This window comes from Lampris incognitus, chromosome 12, assembly GCF_029633865.1.
Source record: "Lampris incognitus isolate fLamInc1 chromosome 12, fLamInc1.hap2, whole genome shotgun sequence".
NCBI classification, from domain to species: Eukaryota; Metazoa; Chordata; class Actinopteri; order Lampriformes; family Lampridae; genus Lampris; species Lampris incognitus.
The window spans coordinates 17244320-17266563 of NC_079222.1; the positions used below are offsets into that span (position 1 = coordinate 17244320).

General features: G+C 45.9%; 1 protein-coding gene across 1 annotated transcript in view; it reads right to left on the bottom strand.

Annotated features, from left to right (window-relative positions):
• Positions 1-22225, bottom strand: part of itga1 (integrin, alpha 1) — a 68542-nt gene extending 46317 nt beyond the window's left edge. Inside the window, exon 1 of the mRNA XM_056290341.1 lies at positions 21921-22225. Within this exon, the coding sequence (XP_056146316.1) occupies positions 21921-21966 (46 nt within the window). The 5' untranslated portion in view covers positions 21967-22225. The remainder of the gene's footprint in view (positions 1-21920) is intronic.
• Between the last annotated feature and the right edge of the window lie 19 nt (positions 22226-22244).

Consider the following 22244-nt stretch of genomic DNA (forward strand, 5'->3'; position numbering starts at 1 on the left):
AATCCCGGGCCTAAGAGCAACATTGAATTTAATGGTAGTAACGCCGTACACGGGCGACAACGTGCAACACATCAGCGCAGTCCTAACTTGGGCAGGAAATGACGATAAGCAGATTCGATAACCAACAGCGTTGTGTGGAAGAAACCAGTGATCGGTGTAAAACCGGTTGAGATTGTATCGTGACAGTCAACGCCTATCTAATACTGAGAGTAGACAACTTTTTATGACAAAATCGCAATGGGGCTTTGTAACATATTGGCTTTAAAAGATTTAAATCTCATTTTAAGCTGCACACTGCTCGTAGAGCATCACTCCTTACAACAAATAATTATAGTTTTGCCATTTCACACTGCTTTTCAGCGTGTCTGTTTTAACAAAATGTTGAGTTCGTAACTGCACGTTTCTTACAGCTCTTAGTCAAACATTTAATTAACAAGACTCTAGGCTGTGCTATTACATACGTAGATGTTTTTTGATGATCAAAACATAGTTAAATTATCATTTTGTAATTACGGTGTTGTAATTTTGCATAACTGAAATAATTACACAACTATTGCAGATGCTGGTTAGCATCCTTACACTGCACTCGTGTGGTTGTGAGTGATTGTGAGGGGAACACAAAGGTAGCTTGTTCATATTCTGGACTTCAGCAAGTCATTTCCTCTCAAGCCATTCCGTGGAAGAAGAGCACCATTAGCAGGCCATGCGTGACGGCTTCCTTTTTTGGGGGGGGGGGGGGTTAATGTGTCCGGGGTGCCCCGGGCAGACGCCACAGCCCCACTGCTGCCGGTATGATACCATTATGATGGATAGCTGTGGCCCTCTGTTGGCCCGGGAGCAAGTCAGAAGGTGGGCTAAGGGGCCGGGATATATGTCCGGTCAGGCCTGGTGCGCAGATGTAGCAATGCTTTGGTTGAGGACATGATAGATACACATGCACAGACACACCGACAACACTCGCATGCACACAAACACATGCACACACACACTTGACGTCCTTAGGGGCTCTGGGAACCTGCTAAGTGCCGGTGGCCTCAGGCCATCGGCGTGTGTGTGTGTGTGTGTGTGTGTGTGTGTGTGTGTGTGTGTGTGTGTGTGTGTGTGTGTGTGTGTGTGTGTGTGTGTGTGTGTGTGTGTGTTTTGCATGGTTTGTTTCATCTGGCAAAGTTGTATGGGGTCTCCCACACTGGCCAAAACGCAAAAACGTGGCCTTTGATAAACCTCAGCTCTGCTTCACAAAACTTCCCCTACAACACAAATGACCCCCAAAACCAGTGTTTTTCACAAAACTAAGCTAATGCTCTGACTTTACCTGTTGTAATGGAGGGAAATTTTCTAATAGCAAAAAAAAAAATTAAGAAAAAAATTACTTTAGCGTCCAAACAGCCATCTAGCCAAACAGAGTGAGGTATAAGTCCTGTCTGATATCAATAACAATGATTAATTATCAATAATAAGAAAAGGGTACAGTGATGCACATTTTGGCATTTTTAGTCAGTGTTGTCTTGAAAAAGTAAGAACTCTGGGTCAGGGGGGATGTCTGTCCTCTCCTTTAACTCTCCACTTTGCACTCTCCTCCTTGTTGTTGTGTATAAGTAGAGATAAGGCAAGCTACCCCTATCACAATACTCTTGTATGACCCTTCTCTTCTCACTTCTTATCGCTTCCACAGCGGCTTTCCTCTCAAGAAACATCTCCAAAACACTTTACCCTTTGCCTCCCCATCTGACCTCTGCCTTCAGTTTCTGCCGTCTAGGCCTCACAACAACCGTACACTGCCGGTCCAGGGAGGGCTGCAGATTACCGCATGCCTCCTCTGATACATGTTGAGGTCGCCAGCCGCTTCTTTTCACCTGACAGTGAGGAGTTTCGCCAGGGGGACGTAGCACGTGGGAGGATCACGCTATCCCCTCCCAGTTCCCCCTCCTCCAAACAGGCGCTCCGACCGACCAGAGGAGGCGCTAGTGCAGCGACCAGGACACACACCCACATCCGACTTCCCACTCGCGGACATGGCCAATTGTGTCTGTAGAGACATCCGACTAAGCCGGGGGTAACACGGGGATTCGAACCGGCAATCCCCGTGTTGGTAGGCAACGGAATAGACCGCCACGCTGCCCGGACGCCCGGAACTAGAGATCTTTATAAATAACTCATTCATAAGTAAAACCGTGCTTCGCAATAACAGTGATGGTGTGGTGGACACGTATTGGGGATAGAGTTCACCCCAGGAACTAAGGGTTAAGTCAGGGTTGCCCTGGCAGGTTAACGCAGGGTTAAGTTATGGTTGTCCAGCCAGTTTTCTGGTTCTTCTTGCCGCCTCCGCTCAGTCGAGCTGTGGTTTTGTTGTCTCTCTGATTTACCGTTGATTAAAGAAAGTTGCCTACACGGCTAAAGTGTGAACCTTCCGTCTTCTCCGTTCCTTCGGCTCTACAATGGCGTTATTAACAATAATAATCTAGCAAATTCGGGGGAAGCCGTGGGAACCGCCTCAGCCGGGACGCGAACCCGTGTCTTCCGCTCCGCAAGCGACAATGTTAACCAGTTGACTAAAGTGCCCGAGCTGTTAGCTAAGGTCTAACGTGTTTACTTATCCATGCACGTTACACTAGTGTGTGTGTGTGTGTGTGTGTGTGTGTGTGTGTGTGTGTGTGTGTGTGTGTGTGTGTGTGTGTGTGTGTGTGTGTGTGTGTGTGCATATCAGAATTATTTTGTTTTGTTTTTTTGTCGGCTAGTGTTGCAGCTCCAGACACGGGTTTGATTGACAAGCTCATTGACCCATCACAGCAAAAACAGAGTGCGCTCTTGATCATTTCATTGTTATCATGAGACATTTCCTGTGCGTTTCTTGTGTGGTCCTTGTGTTTCCCATTAATCAAATTAATATCTCTGGAGAAACATTCTGTCAATGGACTTCATAGCGTTAACAACAGCAGCAGGCTTTTAGATGCAGTGGCTTTTTAACGGGTTCTTAAATGTGGCAATAATTATACCATGGCTCCACGGGGTTTAGGGGAAGCTCCTGGAAACAAAACAGTACAAAGAAAGGTGATGACAAGTGGTGAAGTGTGAAACACATGTAGACTGTCGCCAGAGTTAGTGTGTGTGCATGTGTGCGTTTGCCCAATTGGCGCAAAGGTCATGAGGTCGCAATTTCATGATCTTGGAGGTCCAACCTGGGTGGACTATACGTGTGATGTCACACCTGCATGTGTGCCTTTAAAGTGGGCTGTTATTTCAAGCCCTTTTTACAAGGGACATTTGTTTCTTTCCTAAGTGTGTTTTGTTATGTGGTAGAAGTAAGAACATGGTGTTTACCACAACGTGTTGATTTATTTATCTTGGAGCTTAAAGGCCCCATTCAGGGAGTCCAAGATTTCCAGCAACGCCAGTAGGGGCTTAAAGGAATTCAGTGAGAATTGGAGTTATTATTTCGTCAAATGACCTGCAGCACTAAGACCACTTGATACTGCTTATGTGAAATATTATCAGTTACAGCCTGAGCAGAAAAAATAAGCAGTTGATGGATGCATGCACACTCATTCGCCAAAGGCAAAGAGGAATATTCTCAATATGTAGTTTCGGTAATGATACTTCAGATACTTTTTTTGCTGAAGCAGATCTGTTGATTTTTAATTATTTTACAACTGATATTGTGCTTACATAAGGTCTACACAAAAAAAAGACATGGACGTTTGACAGAGACATCCACCCCCCATAAAGTTCCTGTTTTTTTCTTTCTACTTCCTTAAAAGTGGTGCTAGAATAAATTATGATTTGTTGCATCAGTTGCTATGCTGTTTTCAAGTTCAAGTTCAAGTACTTTATTTGTCACATGCGCAGAAATACAGAGTAAAACATGCAGTGAAATGAAAGGGGGTACTCAGTCTGTCTCTGTGTGAAAAAAGACATAGGCCTAGTATATGGCGATAAAAGACAAAAGAACAGTGCATTCTTAGGTCAAAATAAAACAACCAATAAACAAAAAATAAAAACCTAGCTGTCTCAAGTATGAGAAAGGTCATATATGTTCTGGCCCTAAGACTACAGAGGCGCCTACCAGACCCCAATAGCCTGAACAGTCCATTGTTAGGGTGAGAAGTGTCGCTCATGATCTTCTTGGCTCTCGTCCTCACCCTTCTGGTGTAAGTGTCCTGCAGGATGGGGAGGGATGTTCTGGAATGCACCACTCTCTGCAGGTCAACTCGGTCATGGACAGAACAGTTTCCATACCAGGCGGTGATGCAATCGGTTAGGACGCTCTCCGCAGACGAGGAATAGAATGTCTTCAGGATGGAGGGTGAGACCTTGAATTTCCTCAGCCTTCGGAGGAAGTAGAGCCTCTGTCTGGACTTCTTTAGAGTGTGCTGGGTATGAAGAGTCCAAGTGAGGTCCTCAGCGATGTGCATGCTGAGGTATTTAAAGCTGGAGACCCTCTCCACAGGTTCCCCGTTGATCTTTAGTGGGTAGTATCCTTTCCACTGCTGTCTCCTGAAGTCCACCACCACTTCTTTGGTCTTGCTGACGTTCAGCGTCAGGTTGTTGGACTGGCACCACTGTGCCAGGTCATCTACTTGGTTCAGATAAGCCTGTTCATTGTTATTGGAAATCAGGCCTATTACCACTGTGTCATCTGCAAATTTGATGATGGAAGTGGAGCTGTCCATGGCTTTGCAGTCATGTGTGTAGATGTTGTACAGCAGAGGGCTCAGCACACAACCCTGAGGAGCACCTGTGTTGAGGATCAATGTTCTGGAGGTTAGGCCGCCCGCCCTAACCACCTGGGGCCAGTCAGTGAGAAAGTTGTATACCCAATTGCACAACGGGGTGTTGATTCCTAACGATCTCATCTTCGTGGCCAGATTGAGGGTGGCTATGTTTGTGTCCCTTAGTTTGCCCAGCCCAAAATGACCAGCAGCACTGGCAAATAGGTATCTGCCTAGGTTGCCAACTGGCTGGCTGAAATGTAGGAAACAACGTAAAAGAAGACTAGTACCAAACCTAGTCTATGGCTGGATCGTGTATGATCAATGTTCGAAATTGTGGCCAATTTGTTACATGGATAGTCAGTGGTAGTGTCTATAATGTGAATTCCTGGATGTTACATTTTCATCTACAATTTTCTATAGTGGTCCCAGTAATATCTGTTGTTAAAGTGTACTGAAGTAGTCAATCACATGACATGGTTAAACTACATTCGAGTAAAAGATAAAACGTTTTAAATACAGTTGTAAGAACAATACTTTCCACTCATATCTTGGGATGTTTGATTTGAAAGGAAACTTGAGTATACCTATTCTTCCCACCCCCTTTTCCTCCTAATTGTACTTGGTCAACTACCCCACTCTTCCGAGCCGTCCCGGTCGTTGCTCCACCCCCTCTGCCGATCGGGGGAGGGCTGAAGACTACCACATGCCTCCTCCGACACATGTGGAGTCGCCAGCCACTTCTTTTCACCTGACAGTGAGGAGTTTCGCCAGGGGGACGTAGCACGTGGGAGGATCACGCTACTCCCCTCAGTTCTCCCTCCCCCCTAAACAGGCACCCTGACCGACCAGAGGAGGCGCTAGTGCAGCGACCAGGACACATGGCCACATCCGGCTTCACACCCGCAGACACGGCCAATTGTGTCTGTAGGGACGCCCGACCAAGCCGGAGGTAACGCGAGAATTTGAATCGGCGATCCCCGTGTTGTTAGGCAACGGAATAGACCCCTACGCTACCCAAGTATACCTGTTCTGTATCTATTACCTCCCCCTCCTCTTTCATCTGTTTCTGTCAGTGGTTATCGCTCGTTTTTCTTAGACTCACTCGAATTCACAAAGAATGTGGTTGCAGCCGCTGAAAGCACCATGAATGCGCATCACTTGCAGCCACTATCTGCCCCGTCTCAAGGTCCGATTCACAAAAAAAAAAGATATTTCGGTCTCCATTAAATAAAACAATTTTTTTTTATATCCTCCTGCAAAATATCCACTCACGAGCACGCCCGGCATGACGATGCCGTCACCGGGTCACAATCACTGCGGCCATGATCAGTGGAAAGGCTGGGCACCAGTCACCACCAACTCTCTGGAGACGCTAATAAGTTTCACTCCAACTGCATGTGGCTATGATAGCGCTGGTGTCTGTGAATTAGACTTTTTTTTGTTTGCAATGAGGCTCATTTGCATGGGAAGGGGTCAATTTTGCGTCAGATGCTTTTCCTAATCCACACTCAAACAAGTAAACTAAATTTAACAGTGAAGTTCATGAGTACTGCGACTCTGCCGCTAAATGAGGGAGACTGAACAACACCGACTAGTCAACAACATCATCTAGGCCGAACAGTTTCCACTCTCGTGAATTATAAACAAATAAACACACCAGGGGCATAACAGTGAACAGCTTTAAGCAGCACTCTGTTTCTCCACTCAGATTTCCATGACTGTGTGCCCAAAAACAAGCGCTGCGTCATGAATTCTAGATCCAACAGGGAAGCAAAAGGCGAAGCAACTGCCCAGTCAAAACAAAAACAGTCTGTCTGTCTATCTATCTATCTATCTATCTATCTATCTATCTATCTATCTATCTATCTATCTATCTGTCTGTCTGTCTGTCTGTCTGTCTGTCTGTCTGTCTGTCTGTCTGTCTGTCTGTCTCTGTCTGTCTGTCTGTCTGTCTGTCTGTCTGTCTGTCTGTCTATCTATCTATCTATCTATCTATCTATCTATCTATCTATCTATCTATCTATCTATCTATCTATCTATCTATCTATCTATCTATCTATCTATCTATCTGTCTGTCTGTCTGTCCGTCCGTCCGTCCGTCCGTCCGTCCGTCCGTCCGTCCGTCTGTCTGTGTGAGTGCGTGCGTGCGTGCGTGCGTGCGTGTGGACATACAGCTGTTTTAAATTAATACATGTTTATATTGATTTAAAAAAAACCCTTCATTGAATAAAATATACACAAATTTCATTTAACGAAAGACTGGAAAAGTAGACTATTATTTTGGTAATGTTGGCAGCCTTGATGGAGTTTGGCGATCTCCAAAAGCTGGTGGATAAGTGTTGCGTCTAGAGCTGTGGGGGAGTCGCCTGGTTCCCCGCGCATGCGTACATCTAAAACCGCTGTTGGTCTTGAACTGCGGGGGTCCTCCCGCTCTGCAGGTCGATGATATTGAGTCAGTAAGTCAGTCAGCAACATTCGCGTTTGTGGGGCTAGCCCTCTGGTCCGGTCCAGCCACACACAAAAAAAGGAGGCATCAACCAATTCAAAAAAACACATTTTACTATAATTAAAAGCACTCAAAATCTCTCCCTAACAGGCACTTATCTGCCAGACTCTGTTGGCGTGGTCCGATTACATAATTACTGAGGGGGGGGGGCATCTTGCCAAAACTGTAAACACATAGTGCTCTGCATGGCAGCATCAGGTAGGCTCGGCATGGTATAGCCACACATGTTTGAACAGGCGGATATTGATTTTACTGGGAATAAACTCAAGATAATGCCTTAGCAGTGTGACGACTTCGTGTTATCTAAGTAGTCACTAAAAGCTGAGGTAGGGTGCAATCACGCGAGGTAAGGTGCGATCATATTGTTTGCACCATATTGCCCCCCGCCCCAACAGCTCAGAACCCAATTGGATGCATTTTCGGCATTGAGAGGCATACTGTTACTGCTAATGCATAATGAATTAGTCCTACAACTCCCATCCAACTTATCCTTATTTCTTATTATTGTTAAACAAACTATCTCTTTTTATTACCAATGCAATTATTTACTTCCCAAAACATGGAAAAGGGGAGAACGCTTGCTTTACTATAGTTCTTGCTCAACCATCTTTGTTGTAATCAGTTAGGTTGTGAAGGCCTGGCCCTTTGCCCCTTTGATTGGACAATGGAGAAAAGGCCTCATTAATTAAGCAATATCACACGAGAGGGAGTACTGATATTTAGTATAACTGCACGACCTCGAGTGTGATATTGCTTTTATACAACAGTTCTGCAGTCGCCATTTATTAGTTAACAGTAATAAGCAGCAACAGATTACAACAGATTTGTTCATTTAACCATTTATTTAGCTCCGCCAACAAATAGTTCCACAACTGCGCTCTTGAACTTGGGCCGTTGCCAGGCAACCTGACCACAAACGTTTTCCTGCACAGCTTGCTACTTTGTATAGGTCTGCACACGTTACCACTGGCTAGCTACTTTGTATCATGTACATCAATCTGGATGTTTCCATTTATGGTGCAATCAGTATAACGTATAAAAGCGTTAATGTAGCCTAATTAATGGTTATTAATAGAACACCTGTGCGGCGGAGTGATACATATAGTTAAAAGTCCTAGTGCTTTTATACTGAATATCAGCACTCATGGAATGCCTCTTGTCCAATCAAATGACTTGGTTGGAACTAACTGTTGTGTAATGTGGGTTGTCTTTATGCTCATAGTTGAACGTTTTTTTTTCAACTTCAGGTGCTAACGGCGATATTCTGAAAACGTGAGGTGCACTGTACAGATTAAAACGAGGCACCTAATGTGCATAAATAGCGGGTGCTCGGGTAGCGTAACGGTCCGTTGTCTACCAACACGGGGATCATAAGTTCGAATCCCTGCGTTACCTCCGGTTTGGTCGGGCGTCCCCGCAGACACAATTACCCGTGTCTGCGGGTGGGAAGCCGGATGTGGGTATGGGTCCTTGTCGCTGCACTAGCGCCTCCTCCGCTCGGTCGGGGCGCCTGTTCGGGGTGGAAGCGGAACTTTGGGGATCGTCCCACGTGCTATGTCCCCCTGGCGAAACTCCTCACTGTCAGGTGAAAAGAAGCGGCTGGCAACTCGTATCGGAGGAGGCATGTGGTAGTCTGCAGCCCTCCCTGGATCGGCAGAGGGGGTGGAGCAGCGACCGGGACGGCTCAGAGAGCGGGGTGACTGGCCGGGTGCAACTGGGGAGAAAAAGGGGGGAAACCCCCCCCCCAGAAAAAAAGCATAAATAGCAAGCAAAACGCCTTCAACCCACTGAAAACAATTAGAAAAAGGCGCCTCACTGTCCAATGTAATTACACCCTTACTTACACCCTTACAAGGCAGACGGTGCATTGGAGCTAAGGTTGCATTTTGTGACATTTTGTGACAATCCTTACTGTTTTTGGTAATGTGACTGCATAGTCATGGGAAAGCATCTCCATACACTGTTTTTATTTGTTTGCCTTTTGGCTTGCTGCAGTTACAGTGTGTGTGTGTGTGTGTGTGTGTGTGTCTGTGGGTTGTTGCTTGTGACAGAATAAAATGTGTTCAGCTCTCTCACTAATGTCAGTTGTCTGTATCTTTATTTCATTAAGTGTTAAATAGGCAATTCTGCTATATCTAATTTTGATAAACTATTACTTGTAACATTATTTTGTGTTCTATGGAACATTTACAAAATGATGCATTAACAAATGCTCCCGCTCTTTCATCAGCTAAAACATTATATTTTGCAAATATCATCAGTACCGTTGAATGGAATACAGGAACTCTCTTCTCCACAGTTAAAAGGTAACTAAATCCACCTGAAATCAATATGAATAGTAACCTTTCTATGCTCTGCTTTTTTTGTGTGAAGTTTTTCAACTCCAAAATTAGTACAATTTATGAGCAGCTAGCCTCTGCTAACATTATGCAGACTGACTTAAAATTAGCAAGGGCCATGAAACTTTCCCCATCCACTGTCCTATGTGACTTCAGTCTTCCAACTGAAAATCAAATTTTTGAACTTATTCCTAAGTCTAGCACCTCCACATGTTACCTGGATCCAATTCCCATAACCCTAGTTAAAACATGCCTGCCCTCTATCATCTCCCTGTATCATCAACTGCTCTCTGTCCACTGGTACAGTTTCCCTTTCACTGAAGGTTGCCATAATCACACCAACTCTTAAAGAACTTAATTTAGATTCTACTGACCAAAACAACTACCAGCCTATTATCCAATTTACCCTTCATCTCCAAAATCCTTAAGAGGGTTTTACATCTCAACTCCAACAATGTCTTTGAACAGTTCCAATCCGTCTTTCACCCCAAACACAGCACAGAAACAGCCCTGGTTAAGATCACTCATGACCTCCTTCATGCAGCTGACTCCAGTCTACTCTCTATCCTCATTCTCCTTGACCTCATCACATCCTTTGTTACCATATCCCATCAGCTCCTCATGGATTGTCTGGCTAGCACTGGAGTTAGGGCACTGTGTATCAGTGATTTGCTTTCTACAGGACAGCATTTTGTACAAACTCAGAATACCAGTCAGAAAGTTTGACAGTTCCTCATGGAGTTCCACAGGGTTCAGTGTTGGGGCAACTCCTGTTTAATATTTACCTCCTCCCTCTTGGCAACATCTTCCGGCACTATGGTATCCATTTCCACTGTTACACTGATGTTACACAGCTTTATGTATCCACTAAGCCCACTTCCACTCTACCCTCCAATACCCTCACTATACTTGTCTCCATGATATACAGATATGGATGACTGTCTGAAATTCAAAGGTAGTATAACTGAGCTACTCCTCATTGGCACTAATTCTACACTCTTGAAAACTAATATTTATCCACTTCTTATTACTGGAGCCACCATACCTGCCTCCTCTCAGGCTAAGAGCCTTGGTGTTATCCTAGATAGCACCCTTTGCTTTTGCAGTCATATAAACAATGTATCCTGGGTTGCCTTTTTCCATCTGCAAAGTATCTCCAGGCTATGCCCTGCTTTAACACAACACTCCATGGAAGTCTTAGTCAATGCTTTGGTCACATCACGTATTGACTTGTGCAGTGCGATCCTGGCAGGCATCCCCAACAAACTTATTCACCGAATTCAATTCATCCAGAATTCTGCAGCATGAATTATTACATGTTCAAAGTCCACTGATCATGTCTCGCTCCTGCTGATACAATTACACTGGCTTCCTGTGTCACAGCGGATTGATATAAAAATATTATTATTGATATTCAAAGCTCTTCATAATCTATCCCCTGCTTATCTCACAGACCTCCTTCATAATCGCACTCCTTCTCGCTCCCTGCGGTCTTCACCAGCAGGTCTGTTGGCACTACCAGCCATCAACCTCAGCACAATGGGTACCAGGGCTTTCTCCTATGCTGCTGCACCCAAACTCTGGAACTACATCTCCCATCACATCCGATTACTGGACTCCAACACAGAATTCGAAACTGCTCCTAAAATCCACCTTTTTAAACTAGCATACGCAATTTAAAGTCAGAAACAGGCCTCTAAGTAGAAAAAATATTGTTGTTGAAAACTTTGCCCTCAGTTTTGACGTATGTGTGCAAGGTTTCACAATCCATACCCTCGGTTTTAATATCCACGAGTGGGGACGGCAGTCTGTGGTCTTGAAATATTTCTTTGTTCATTTCCAAAATATGGTTTTGAGTAAAGCACATTAGTGTTCATGTCTCACCTACAAAGTTGCTAGAAATAGCCACCCCTCTGTACCATTATATACCATTGTACACCATGCCATTGTATAAAGTGGCACTGGTAGTAGAAGCAGCAGTAGTTGCTGTGGCACTAAAAGCAGTACTGGGGTAACTCTCAGTAGCTTGATTTCTATTTTGTCTATGGACAATTCTGACAAAGGCATGCTTTGTGGTTCCTCGTCAACGTGACCACAAGGCTTCCTGTAAGCTATGCTATGGCAGGGTCTCTGCAGCTATGTAAGGGGCTCCTCTGTATCCTACCACGGTCTCCTATAAAGTGTAACATGCGTCAAGCCTATAGGGGCCATGCAGACACTGCAAGAGCTGCGATTAGTTTGTCTGGGTTGCTTACCTGCTATGTGTTAATGATGCTGGCAGTTCATATAATTAGCAGACATCCTCGCCCTCCAGCCTCCACGTGCAATTCAGCGGCCTCATAGACCATCTCCTCTCCAACGTCATTTTCTCCTTCTCAATAATGGCAACGAAATTTCTTCTTTGTACTCCCATAGACAAAACCATTTCCATTGCAAACTTTCTGTTCGCTGCCTTTGTCAGCAGTAAATGTGAGAGAATGTAAACGCGATTATTTACTTACTTCGGCGCCCAATTTTTCTGCTTGCTCTGGCATGCATGCACAGCAATGCCATTTAGTTTGCGGTTCTGCTATAACTGTCCAAGATTTGCAGCTAGGTAGTAGTATAAATCAAATGCTATTCCATAGGCACCTACGGTGGGAACCCATTAATGATGTGGAACCATAAATCTTGCCTAAGGCTAATGCTTATAATAGGCTATGTAGTTAGCTCTATTGATGAAAAATGTATTTAATGTATACCTTGCTACATTTATTTGGTAGTACAATGCATTGCTGACACAATGCCATGGAGCAGTAACAGGTTACAGTGTCATGGAAGATGACTAAACACTGATATTATACTGATATTATAAAATACAGAGTCTTGCGTGGTAACAAACAGAGTGCTTCATATATCTCAGGAGACCAATAATGAGATTTTGGATGTTTTATTTTCTAAAGCAAAACCAGGGAGCCAATCCCTTCTTCTGACACGTATGGTGGGTAAATTATCGTGAGATTCAAGCAGATTGCAAACAGAGGAATACTGTCGACATTTTGAAATGATTATGGTCGTGTGGTGGTAATTGTAACATCTTTAAATGTGGATTTCATGAAAGAATGTCTGACAGCAAGTCATACGGCTGTTGTTTGTGGTTTCACAGGATGGAGTATACGACACAACATATTTCCGACACTTCCTTTGACTAATACTGCTAGCTCTTACAGGAAATATATGTATGCTCTTGTTTTCTGAGCTGAGTAAACACAAGGGTACAATTCCCTGCAACAATGATACTTTTCACCATCATTGATTACTGCATGCACCCATGATGCATACGCAGTAAAATGCTGAGTGTTCATTTAACTTCCTGAGTGTTAATTTCATTCTGAGAGCGTAAAAGTGGACCCAGAAAGGATCCATTTGTATATTCTCAGAGTTAAGTGAACACTCAGGTTTTTACGGTGTACACACCTCTTTGCTTATCATGCAGAGCTGAAGACGAAAGCAAGGGCATAATGTCCGTTCTTCGAAGAAACTGCTGCCTGCAACATGCATTGTATGAAAAGCTCCATAATGTCATACAATGACAAAATTACATCTTGCCTATCCAGTATTTATCCTTAATAAAATTGATAGGTCCTGCCCATCTATTTAGAGCACTGTGTTGTTGAGATCAGGTTAAGTTCTAATTGATGTTTACTCCCAAGGATACGTGAACCTCTCCATTGCGGCTCCTCTGATGTCCTCCTCTCTGCTGTGTCCTATAGCCTACAATCATCTCCTTTGTCTTGTTGACGTTAGAGATAAGATGATGAGAGAGGGTTGTTTTCTTGGCACCAAACTGCCAAGGCTTTAACAATGTCCCTGTAAGCAGACTTGTGACCATGCATAATCGGGACGATGACCTGTGACCTTAATAGTGGTGTTAGAGATGTGCATGGCCATGCAGTAATCTGTGAACAGGGGGAACAAGAGGGAACTGATCACACAACCCTGGGGGGCTCCTGTGTTGAACGTCAAAGTTAAGAAGGAAGGTGTTGTAGCCCACTTGAACAATCTAGACTCTGCCTGATGCAATATCCAGGGACCCAGTTACAAAGGGAGGGGTTTAATCCTAGATCCATGTGCTTGATGGCAGGATTGGAGGGCAAGGGTGTCTGGGTGGCGTGACGGTCTATCCCGTTGCCTACCAACACAGGGATGGCCGTTCAAATCCCCGTGTTACCTCCGGCTTGATCGGGCGTCCCTGCAGACACAATTGGCCGTGTCTGTGGGTGGGAAGCCGGATGTGGGTATGTGTCTTGGTTGCTGCACTCGGGTCGGTCAGGGCGCCTTTTCGGGGGGGGGGGGGACTGGGGGGAATAGCGTGATCCTTCCACGCGCTATGTCCCCCTGGTGACACTTCTCACTGTCAGGTGAAAAGAAGCGGCTGGCGACTCCACATGTATCGGAGGAGGCGTGTGGTAGTCTGCAGCCCTCCCTCGATTGGCAGAGGGGGTGGAGCAGCGACCGGGACTGCTCGGGAGAGTGGAGTAATTGGCCAACTACAATTGGGGTATTTTGCTTGTACTTTTCATTGTTGGGCAGTACACACTGGGTAGGCATGATTATAATTATGAAGGGTATCAAAATGAAGATGTTTACCACTGCTGATGCTGACTCTACTTGTGAGCAACAGACTCACATGTCATTCAAATGCTGGGGTGGGTACAACATTATCAGGTTGTGTATGGTTTGTATGTATTGGGTTTTGCTGTAGAACAGAAACAACTGAAATAGTGAAAGAATGCAAGCAATATACTTTTGAAGATATTTGCAGAAACAATTTAGCACCAGTAAATGTTATGTAAAACTCAAGTAGCAACCAACCTGTAAAACTCTAATGAAGTGCTATAAAAATAAAAATGCTGTTAACTATTCCCATACAAAATAAGCTGGTGGCGTATCGTCGTCTGTTTTCATTACAGCATGAAACATGCATGCATAGTTCCTGTTCTAATGCAGGCAAATCTTAGTTTTAGCCTCAAGTCTGAGATAACTGGGCCGGGCAGGAAATAGCAAGGTTTGGATGCAGCGGGGTGGTGGATTTGGATACCTGACAATGACCGTGAATGAACCATAATTGATACAGTCATTAAACTGTAAACTTCTCAATAAAAGTGTGGTGAAATTCATGGTGGCAAAGTTGCATTTAGACATAATAAGCGGTGAAAAGGATCCGCAACGGTCTTGGGGCAAAAAAAAAAGTAGTGTGTTCATGCAACTTCTTTTTAAGTATGATTCTCTTCTAATATCATTATCAATGGGTTACACGGGCCAAACTCAGTAAAACCCCTCAAATGGCACTGTTAAATGCACACTATGTTTGGGGCGTCCGGGTAGCGTAGCGGTCTACACCATTGCCTACCAACACGGGGATCGCCGGTTCGAATCCCCGTGTTACCTCCGGCTTGGTCGGGCGTCCCCACAGACACAATTGGCCGTGTCTGCGGGTGGGAAGCCAGCTGTGGGTATGTGTCCTGGTCGCTGCACTAGCGCCTCCTCTGGTCGGTCGGGGCGCCTGTTCAAGGGGGAGGGGGAACGGGGAATAGTGTGATCCTCCCACGCGCCACGTCCCCCCCGGTGAAACTCCTCACTGACAGGTGAAAAGAAGCGGCTGGTATCGGAGGAGGCATGTGGTAGTCTGCAGCCCTCCCCGGATCGGCAGAGGGGGGGGGGGGAGCAGCGACCGGGACTGCTCGGAAGAGTGGGGTAATCGGAAAAAGTACAACTGGGGAGAAAAAAAAGGAGGGGGGGGGATCCCAAAAAAAAATCATCCTATATCTTAACAATTAGACAGAGAATGTTACACATACAGCGCAGGTTAGAGGATGGTGATTCTGGGAAGGAGATGATAGTACAAGTTGAACCTTTGTGACAGCGGAGGATCACCAAATATGAGGATACTGTTACTCATTTCCTTGCTTCCTTGTTTGTAAGTGGGATGGAAACTTGTACCTGGGCCAGATCAGATATGGAGCTAACCAGCTGCCAGGCTAAACAATTAAAGAAAAATGTAGCCAAACAAGCACTACTGTGGTGGATAGCAGTCAGCAGAGGGTAAACTGGAGAATTCACTGTCCACTTAAAAAGGCTATTGATTCTCCTGGGCAGATTCCACCATACAGCAACACATGAAAACACGTCTTCCACACACAGAAAACACAAATCTTACATTTTCCATCCGGCAAAGGATATTTTCTCCCGAACTGAGTATGCAGCGGTCATGGGTTTTTCCTCATTTGACACTCGGCCAGGCTGATATTTGCGTCCGTTGTGTTTGACAGAACTGAAAAGGAATGGCTAAGCCATAGTGACACAGCAGTGAGTTCCGGCGTTATTTCCAAAAAAAACTTCCAAAAAAAAATCCCAATTACGACCGTATCAGATTAGACCAGTCTAAACAAGAGAGGAATGATAATTGGAATAGAACAAGAATATTGTCGGTCATTTTCTTGGCATCGCAGTCGTACATCTTGTTTTTTTCGCAGCCTTATTTGCCTGTTAAACACAAGACTTACAACGGCACATTAAGACTTAAGAGCTGCGTGTTGCATCACATCAGCGTCATCTGTGACGTCAAACTCCTCACCTCAGTATCTCGTAACTGACCGGGGGAAAGACACGTTGTTATTGTAAATAATGGGCTCATGGCATTCCAGTCGACAGCACACAAGACGTTCGGCCAGAACAGGAATGTCTTTTCTTAGGCTCCAAAAAAGGAGGGACCGGTGGAGGGAGAGTCAGGTCAGAGTACAGCCCTAGAAGAGGTCTACAGCATCCGCTCTGAGGATGCGCTCTGGCTCCGTGTGTGTGTGTGTGTGTGTGTGTGTGTGTGTGTGTGTGTGTGTGTGTGTGTGTGTGTGTGTGTGTGTGTGTGTGTGTGTGTGTGTGTGTGTGTGTGTGTGTGTGTGTGAAAGGCGAACGCATGTCAGTGAGAAGCTCCGACTGTAGGATGGTGGAGTTGGAGAGCCCCGCTGGACCCTCACACCTCTCGCTGTCTGACAATGACTGGAAACTTAATGAGGCAACCGAAAGCTGTCAGTCACAGCACCAAACGTGTATATATATATATATATATATATATATATATATATGCTCAGGAAATTAAAGATAAGACAGGCGGGGGGCGTCCGGGTAGTGTAAGCGGTCTATTCCGTTGCCTACCAGCACGGGGATCGCCGGTTCAAATCCCCGTGTTGCCTCCGGCTTGGTCGGGCGTCCCTACGGACACAATTGGCCGTGTCTGCGAGTGGGAAGCCGGATGTGGGTATGTGTCGCTTCACTAGCCCCTCCTCTTGTCGGTCGCGGCGCCTGTTCGGGGGCGGGGCGTGATCCTCCCACGCGCTACGTCCCCCTGGCGTAACTCCTCACTGTCAAGTGAATCGAATCCACATGCATCGGAGGAGGCATGTGGTAGACTGCAGCCCTCCCCGGATCGGCAGAGGGGTGGAGCAGCGACCGGGACGGCTCGGAAGAGTGGGGCGATTGACCGGATACAATTTTAAAAAAAAAAGATAATACAGGCTGAGAACACCGAACGTATGTGGATCTCATTTATATGAGTGTTCATTATCGTAATGCATATAGTGACTTGTTTAAAGCCATGCATGATAGGAAAAACTGCCACGCCACGCATGATGGAGAAAATCCCTTTTCGCTGCAGGCCCATAAATTTAGCCCTAGCATAAATGTCTGCAGACTTACAGCCCTCTCTCTCCTGCTGTTTTTTTAAACAGCCATTGAATTAGCTCAGTCATCTGGTCGTTTTGTTCAGCATCCCATATTTAGAGACCTCAGAACTACAGTTTGTTTCTATCAACCAAGGACGTTTGCACGTGCAAGGACTGTGTCGCGGTCGGTGCTTCACAACAAACACACAAAGTGCGACACAAATGTAAACAGGAATTGTGAAGTCTCCTACGCAACGGAAGTCGAAGAGAGTGTTAAAGAGATCTTCGACTACAGAGATAGTTCATCCCCTACAAAACCAGAACAAACCACTTGTTGAGGTATTTTGTATCTTTACAATACAGTATTGTGGCATGGATAAGTAGACATGTTGGTCCTTGATTAACGAGTTCGACCCTTTAGTCGACTGATTAACGTTTTCGCTTGGGGAACGGGAAACACGGGTTCGCGTCTCGGCTGTGGCGGTTCCCGGACTGCCCCCCGAATTTGCTGCAATACTGTCATATGAGAATAGTACCGATGGGTAAATAATGTAAAGAACAACTGCGAGAGAAAATCAAAACCTGAAATAAATTTGGATTAAGAATACGTCATACTTCTTTATTTCTTCTTTTTTTGCCCCTTTTCCCCCCGGTTGTCTCCAGCCAATTGCCCCACTCTTCCGAGCCGTCCCGGTCGCTGCTCCACCCCCTCGCCGAACCGGGGAGGGCTGCAAACTACCACATGCCTCCTCCGATACTTGTGGAGTCGCCAGCCGCTTCTTTTCACCTGACAGTGAGGAGTTTCGCCAGGGGGACGTAGCGCGTGGGAGGATCACGCTATTCCCCCCAGTTCTCGCTCACGGACAGGCGCCCCGACCGACCGACCAGAGGAGGCGCTAATGCAGCGAACAGGACACATACCCGCATCCGGCTTCCCACCCGTAGACGTGGCCTGTAGGGACGCCCGACCAAGCTGGAGGTAACATGACATGGGGATTCGAACCGACGATCTCCATGTTGGTAGGCAACGGAATAGACCACCGCGCTACCCGGACGCCCAGAATACATCATACTTCTAACGCAGGTTGATGGTTCTACATTTTAGTCGTCTTTACCCCTCTACCTTTCCTTTCTTTGCTTGGGTAGTTGTTCTGAAGACACTGGGTGAATTCATGAATTCTCCAAAACCAACTTGCGGGTTATATTCTGCAGAGACTGCCCTCCACCAAATAAGGACCAGCAGCTTATTACCACCTGCCCGCTCAGATGGTAAGAACAGAGTATAACACTAGTTGATGGTAAAAGGATCTCTAAAAATATTTAAGCTGGATCAGAGGATGACATAAAAAAAGCTTACAGGAAATTCTTGCAACTTTGTTATCAAATAAAATATAGATAAGAGGTACAGCAATTAACTTATTAAAAAACATAACCCACTGAATTTCATTACTGGTTCAATGCTTCCTGTTTAGTTGAAATATGCGGTTTGAGTGGCTGTTGCAGCTAGAAAAGGGCTATAAAAATGCAACTTGATTGATTGACTGATTGATTGATTGATTGACCTATAGTTACGTTTTAAGCTACTTCCTCGCGACCCTCCGTAATTATAATACGATACTTTCTCTGTAACAATAAGCGATCTCCTTCCATAAGCTGTCGTGAGAACGAATATTAATGAAAGCAAAGTTTAATGTCACGTAGCGGTTATAATGTCCACACTAGCTGACTTTCTAACTCGTGGCTAACTTTAAGTTAGCTATTCATAGGTAAACATGCTGCCAATAGCAATCTTAGTTATTACACTAGACGGCGAAACAGCACAAAAACGCACTGACTACATATTATATTGTCCTCAGTTTGTTTTAAAAACCCACAATGTACAGAGGCCAAAAGTATCTGCGGCATATCTCCTGCCGCCGGTAGGGGGCGCTAATTTAGGCTACGCTCCTGTGGGTCGTATTAGAGGACAAACGACGGATGTGGTCGCACGGGTTGGAGGGCTTGTTGATTCTACAACTGTGCATATGTGCAACAAATGATCTGGTCGTCCCCTGAATTGATCAAGAAATGCCTAGCAACTTCAAAACACCACATTAGCAAACCACATGAAGCATTTGAAGCAGCTGAGCAGTTTGCTCTACAATAAACGCAAGATAGCAGCACTGGGTGATGGATCAAAAAGCTGACATCTATTTCAGGAACCAATGATGTGAACAAGCATCTATAATTTCCCTTGTGAGTTTCTCACATCTGGCAAATCAACTTCTTTTACATATATTCTGCAAGAGGAACCACAGTCATTGTTTCTGAAGTTTACTCTTCAGCATATTTAACACTGGTCAGGACAAGAGGCACATACTATATATATGTATGCATTGCATGACTGAATGTGCAGGTACACTGCATTCACTTGTGTGTGTATGCGTGTGCATGTGTGGTTGTGTGTACGTGTCTGTGCTTGCACATGTATGCGTGTGCGTGTGCAAGTGTGCTTGTGTGTATGCGTCTGTGCGTGCACGTGTATGCGTGTGCATGCGTGGTTGTGTGTATGTGTCTGCGTGCACGTGTGTATGCGTGTGCGGTTGTGTGTATGCGTCTGTGCGTGCACGTGTGTATGCGTGTGCATGTGTGGTTGTGTGTAAGTGTCCGTGCATGCATGTTTGTATGCGTGTGCGTGTGTATGTGCGTGCGTGCGGGCGTGTGTGTTTGCGAGTGTGCATGAGAGAGTAAGACCTAAAGGGTGCGAGAGAAATCTTACGAATAGGCTTTCATGCCACTTATGTATCCACTGGTCGGTCACCCCAGACTGATTGAAGCCAGATTCTCCCCCTCCAAACCAAAACCACCTGTACTCCCATCTCCGTTAGGAATTTACAGAGCTTATGCCGCCGCTACAATAACGACATGTGGGCCTCTGGGCTGAGCAGAGGTAGCCCCAATAGCACAACATAGGGTGTCCCAGTATGATCTCAAACCAAATAACGCCCGTAAAAGTCAATTTGGATCACACACATAGAGCTGGCCATAACGCTAGACAGAACATCATGGGTTAAACGGGACCACATGATGTGCCAAAAAGGAGAGAGTCAATCAAAACACATTAGCTAATCATAAATGCACCCTTTCACGTATACCGGTGACCACTCCAAGGTGCTTCCCGGACATTTGCCCATAGCGTACTGCACTACTGTGTGACCATGAGAAAGAGTAGGCGGGTACGGATGGATGGTGATGGATAAATACAGTCCTCACTCAGAAACAATCGCCTTGAAAGCAAATGATCAACCCAGAGACTTACAACTCTAACTTCATTACTCTAGCAAGAGTAGTGGGTGGGCGGATGTGTGTGAGTGGCTGCACTTGCTGGCAAAATCTCCCTGCAGAGTGCGGTGGATGTGTCCTGTCCGTGTATAGCAAGAGAATAGGACCACTGGCTTGGTATGGAAAGGACAGCGACCTATGGAGAACCACATCGACAAGTCCGGGTAGGGGTAAAGGGGGCATTAGGCGAAGGGAGGAAACGGGTCCCCTTAATGTGACAGCGGGTGCGATTTGCTGATAATGTCAGCTTGAGGTGATTCCTCCTCACTCATACATACGCGCATGCGCACACGCACGCGTGCACATGCTCGTACACACTCGTGCAAAAGCGCACAGTTCATCTCCAGCTGCGTCTCTGTAACTCAATTCTCTAATGACAGTCACAAGCCGGCGTCACATGTAAAGCGCAGGAATCTGAGAATAAGAGAGAAGTGTGACTGTTTTCTTTTCTCCCTCTCTTTCTTCTAACACAGAGGAGCGGTTCAGATGGGCTAGCTGGTACTTTCCCCCCATGTTTGAACTGCATGGACCTGACCTAGAAGTTAATTCGCCGCTGCTGCTCCGGAGTTAAAACCTGAGAGCGCACTGCCACCAAGGGAATCCCCAATACCAACATGCATATCCATTTCTAATGCGGAGACCCCCTCGCACTCGCCAGCTGAGGGGGTGTGAAAAAGGAAAATCTTATTCTTACTGCTACAAACTTCCATACTGGCTTGGTATTGGGGCTATTAAGTGTCCTGACTCCTTGCATGATGGTGATGTCTGCAACAATATTACATCAGTGAAGTTAGTATTATATCAAATCATAAGGAATGGAAACATATTTAAGGTGAGGCAACAATGTTACTTTTTGAATTTACTTCTTTTTTTTGCGGGAGGTCTTGACACTCGCACGTCCAAGACGCCCCGGCACATGTTTTGCAAACTATCCCACAGGCGCCAACGATGGCAATGTGATGATGTCTCTGTCCACAACTGCGGATGCAACATATAGAAACAATTATGGGCTCTGCGGCTTCCAAACGATTGTCTGAAACGCAAATAAGGAATCCCTGGCGGAGGCTACTCCGCAGCACTTAAGGAGGAGACTGGTGCCACTGTTTTAAAGGGCACAGAGGTAACAGTCGCACGCTTAATAGATGCTTTTAGTTGCTTAGTCATGAATTATGTACCGTATCCGTTATTGTTGTTGTGTGCGTGTGCACGCGCGCGCGCGCGCGTCTGTCCTCAGATGCGCTCGAGACCTTGACACGGCACAACGCGCCACGCACAAACCAGCCCGACTGGCGAGCGCGCGTTTGGGCCAGCGATAAATCACACGAAGGTCCGGGACGACTCCACTCACCGATTGTTGAGGTAACGGCAATGAACCGCTGTCCCAGCCCGAGCATCTTTCCCACACTGCGCACAACTGCCGCGGAAAGCTTGACGAACCTCCTCCGCAACGTGGTGCGTCTCAATCCCAGACTCAGATCTCCGCGGCTAGAGTAGCGACGCCGCGTCGCAAGGCATTTCCTTGAGCTTGAAGTAACCAGGCGTCTCAACGCTGACTCCGGCTTCAGAGGCAGATGTGCTTTATATTCCGCTGTGTATGTGTGTGTCTCTCTCTCTCTCTCCCTCTCTCTCTCTCCCTCTCTCTCTTCCTCTCCCTCTCTGTGTCTCTCAGAGC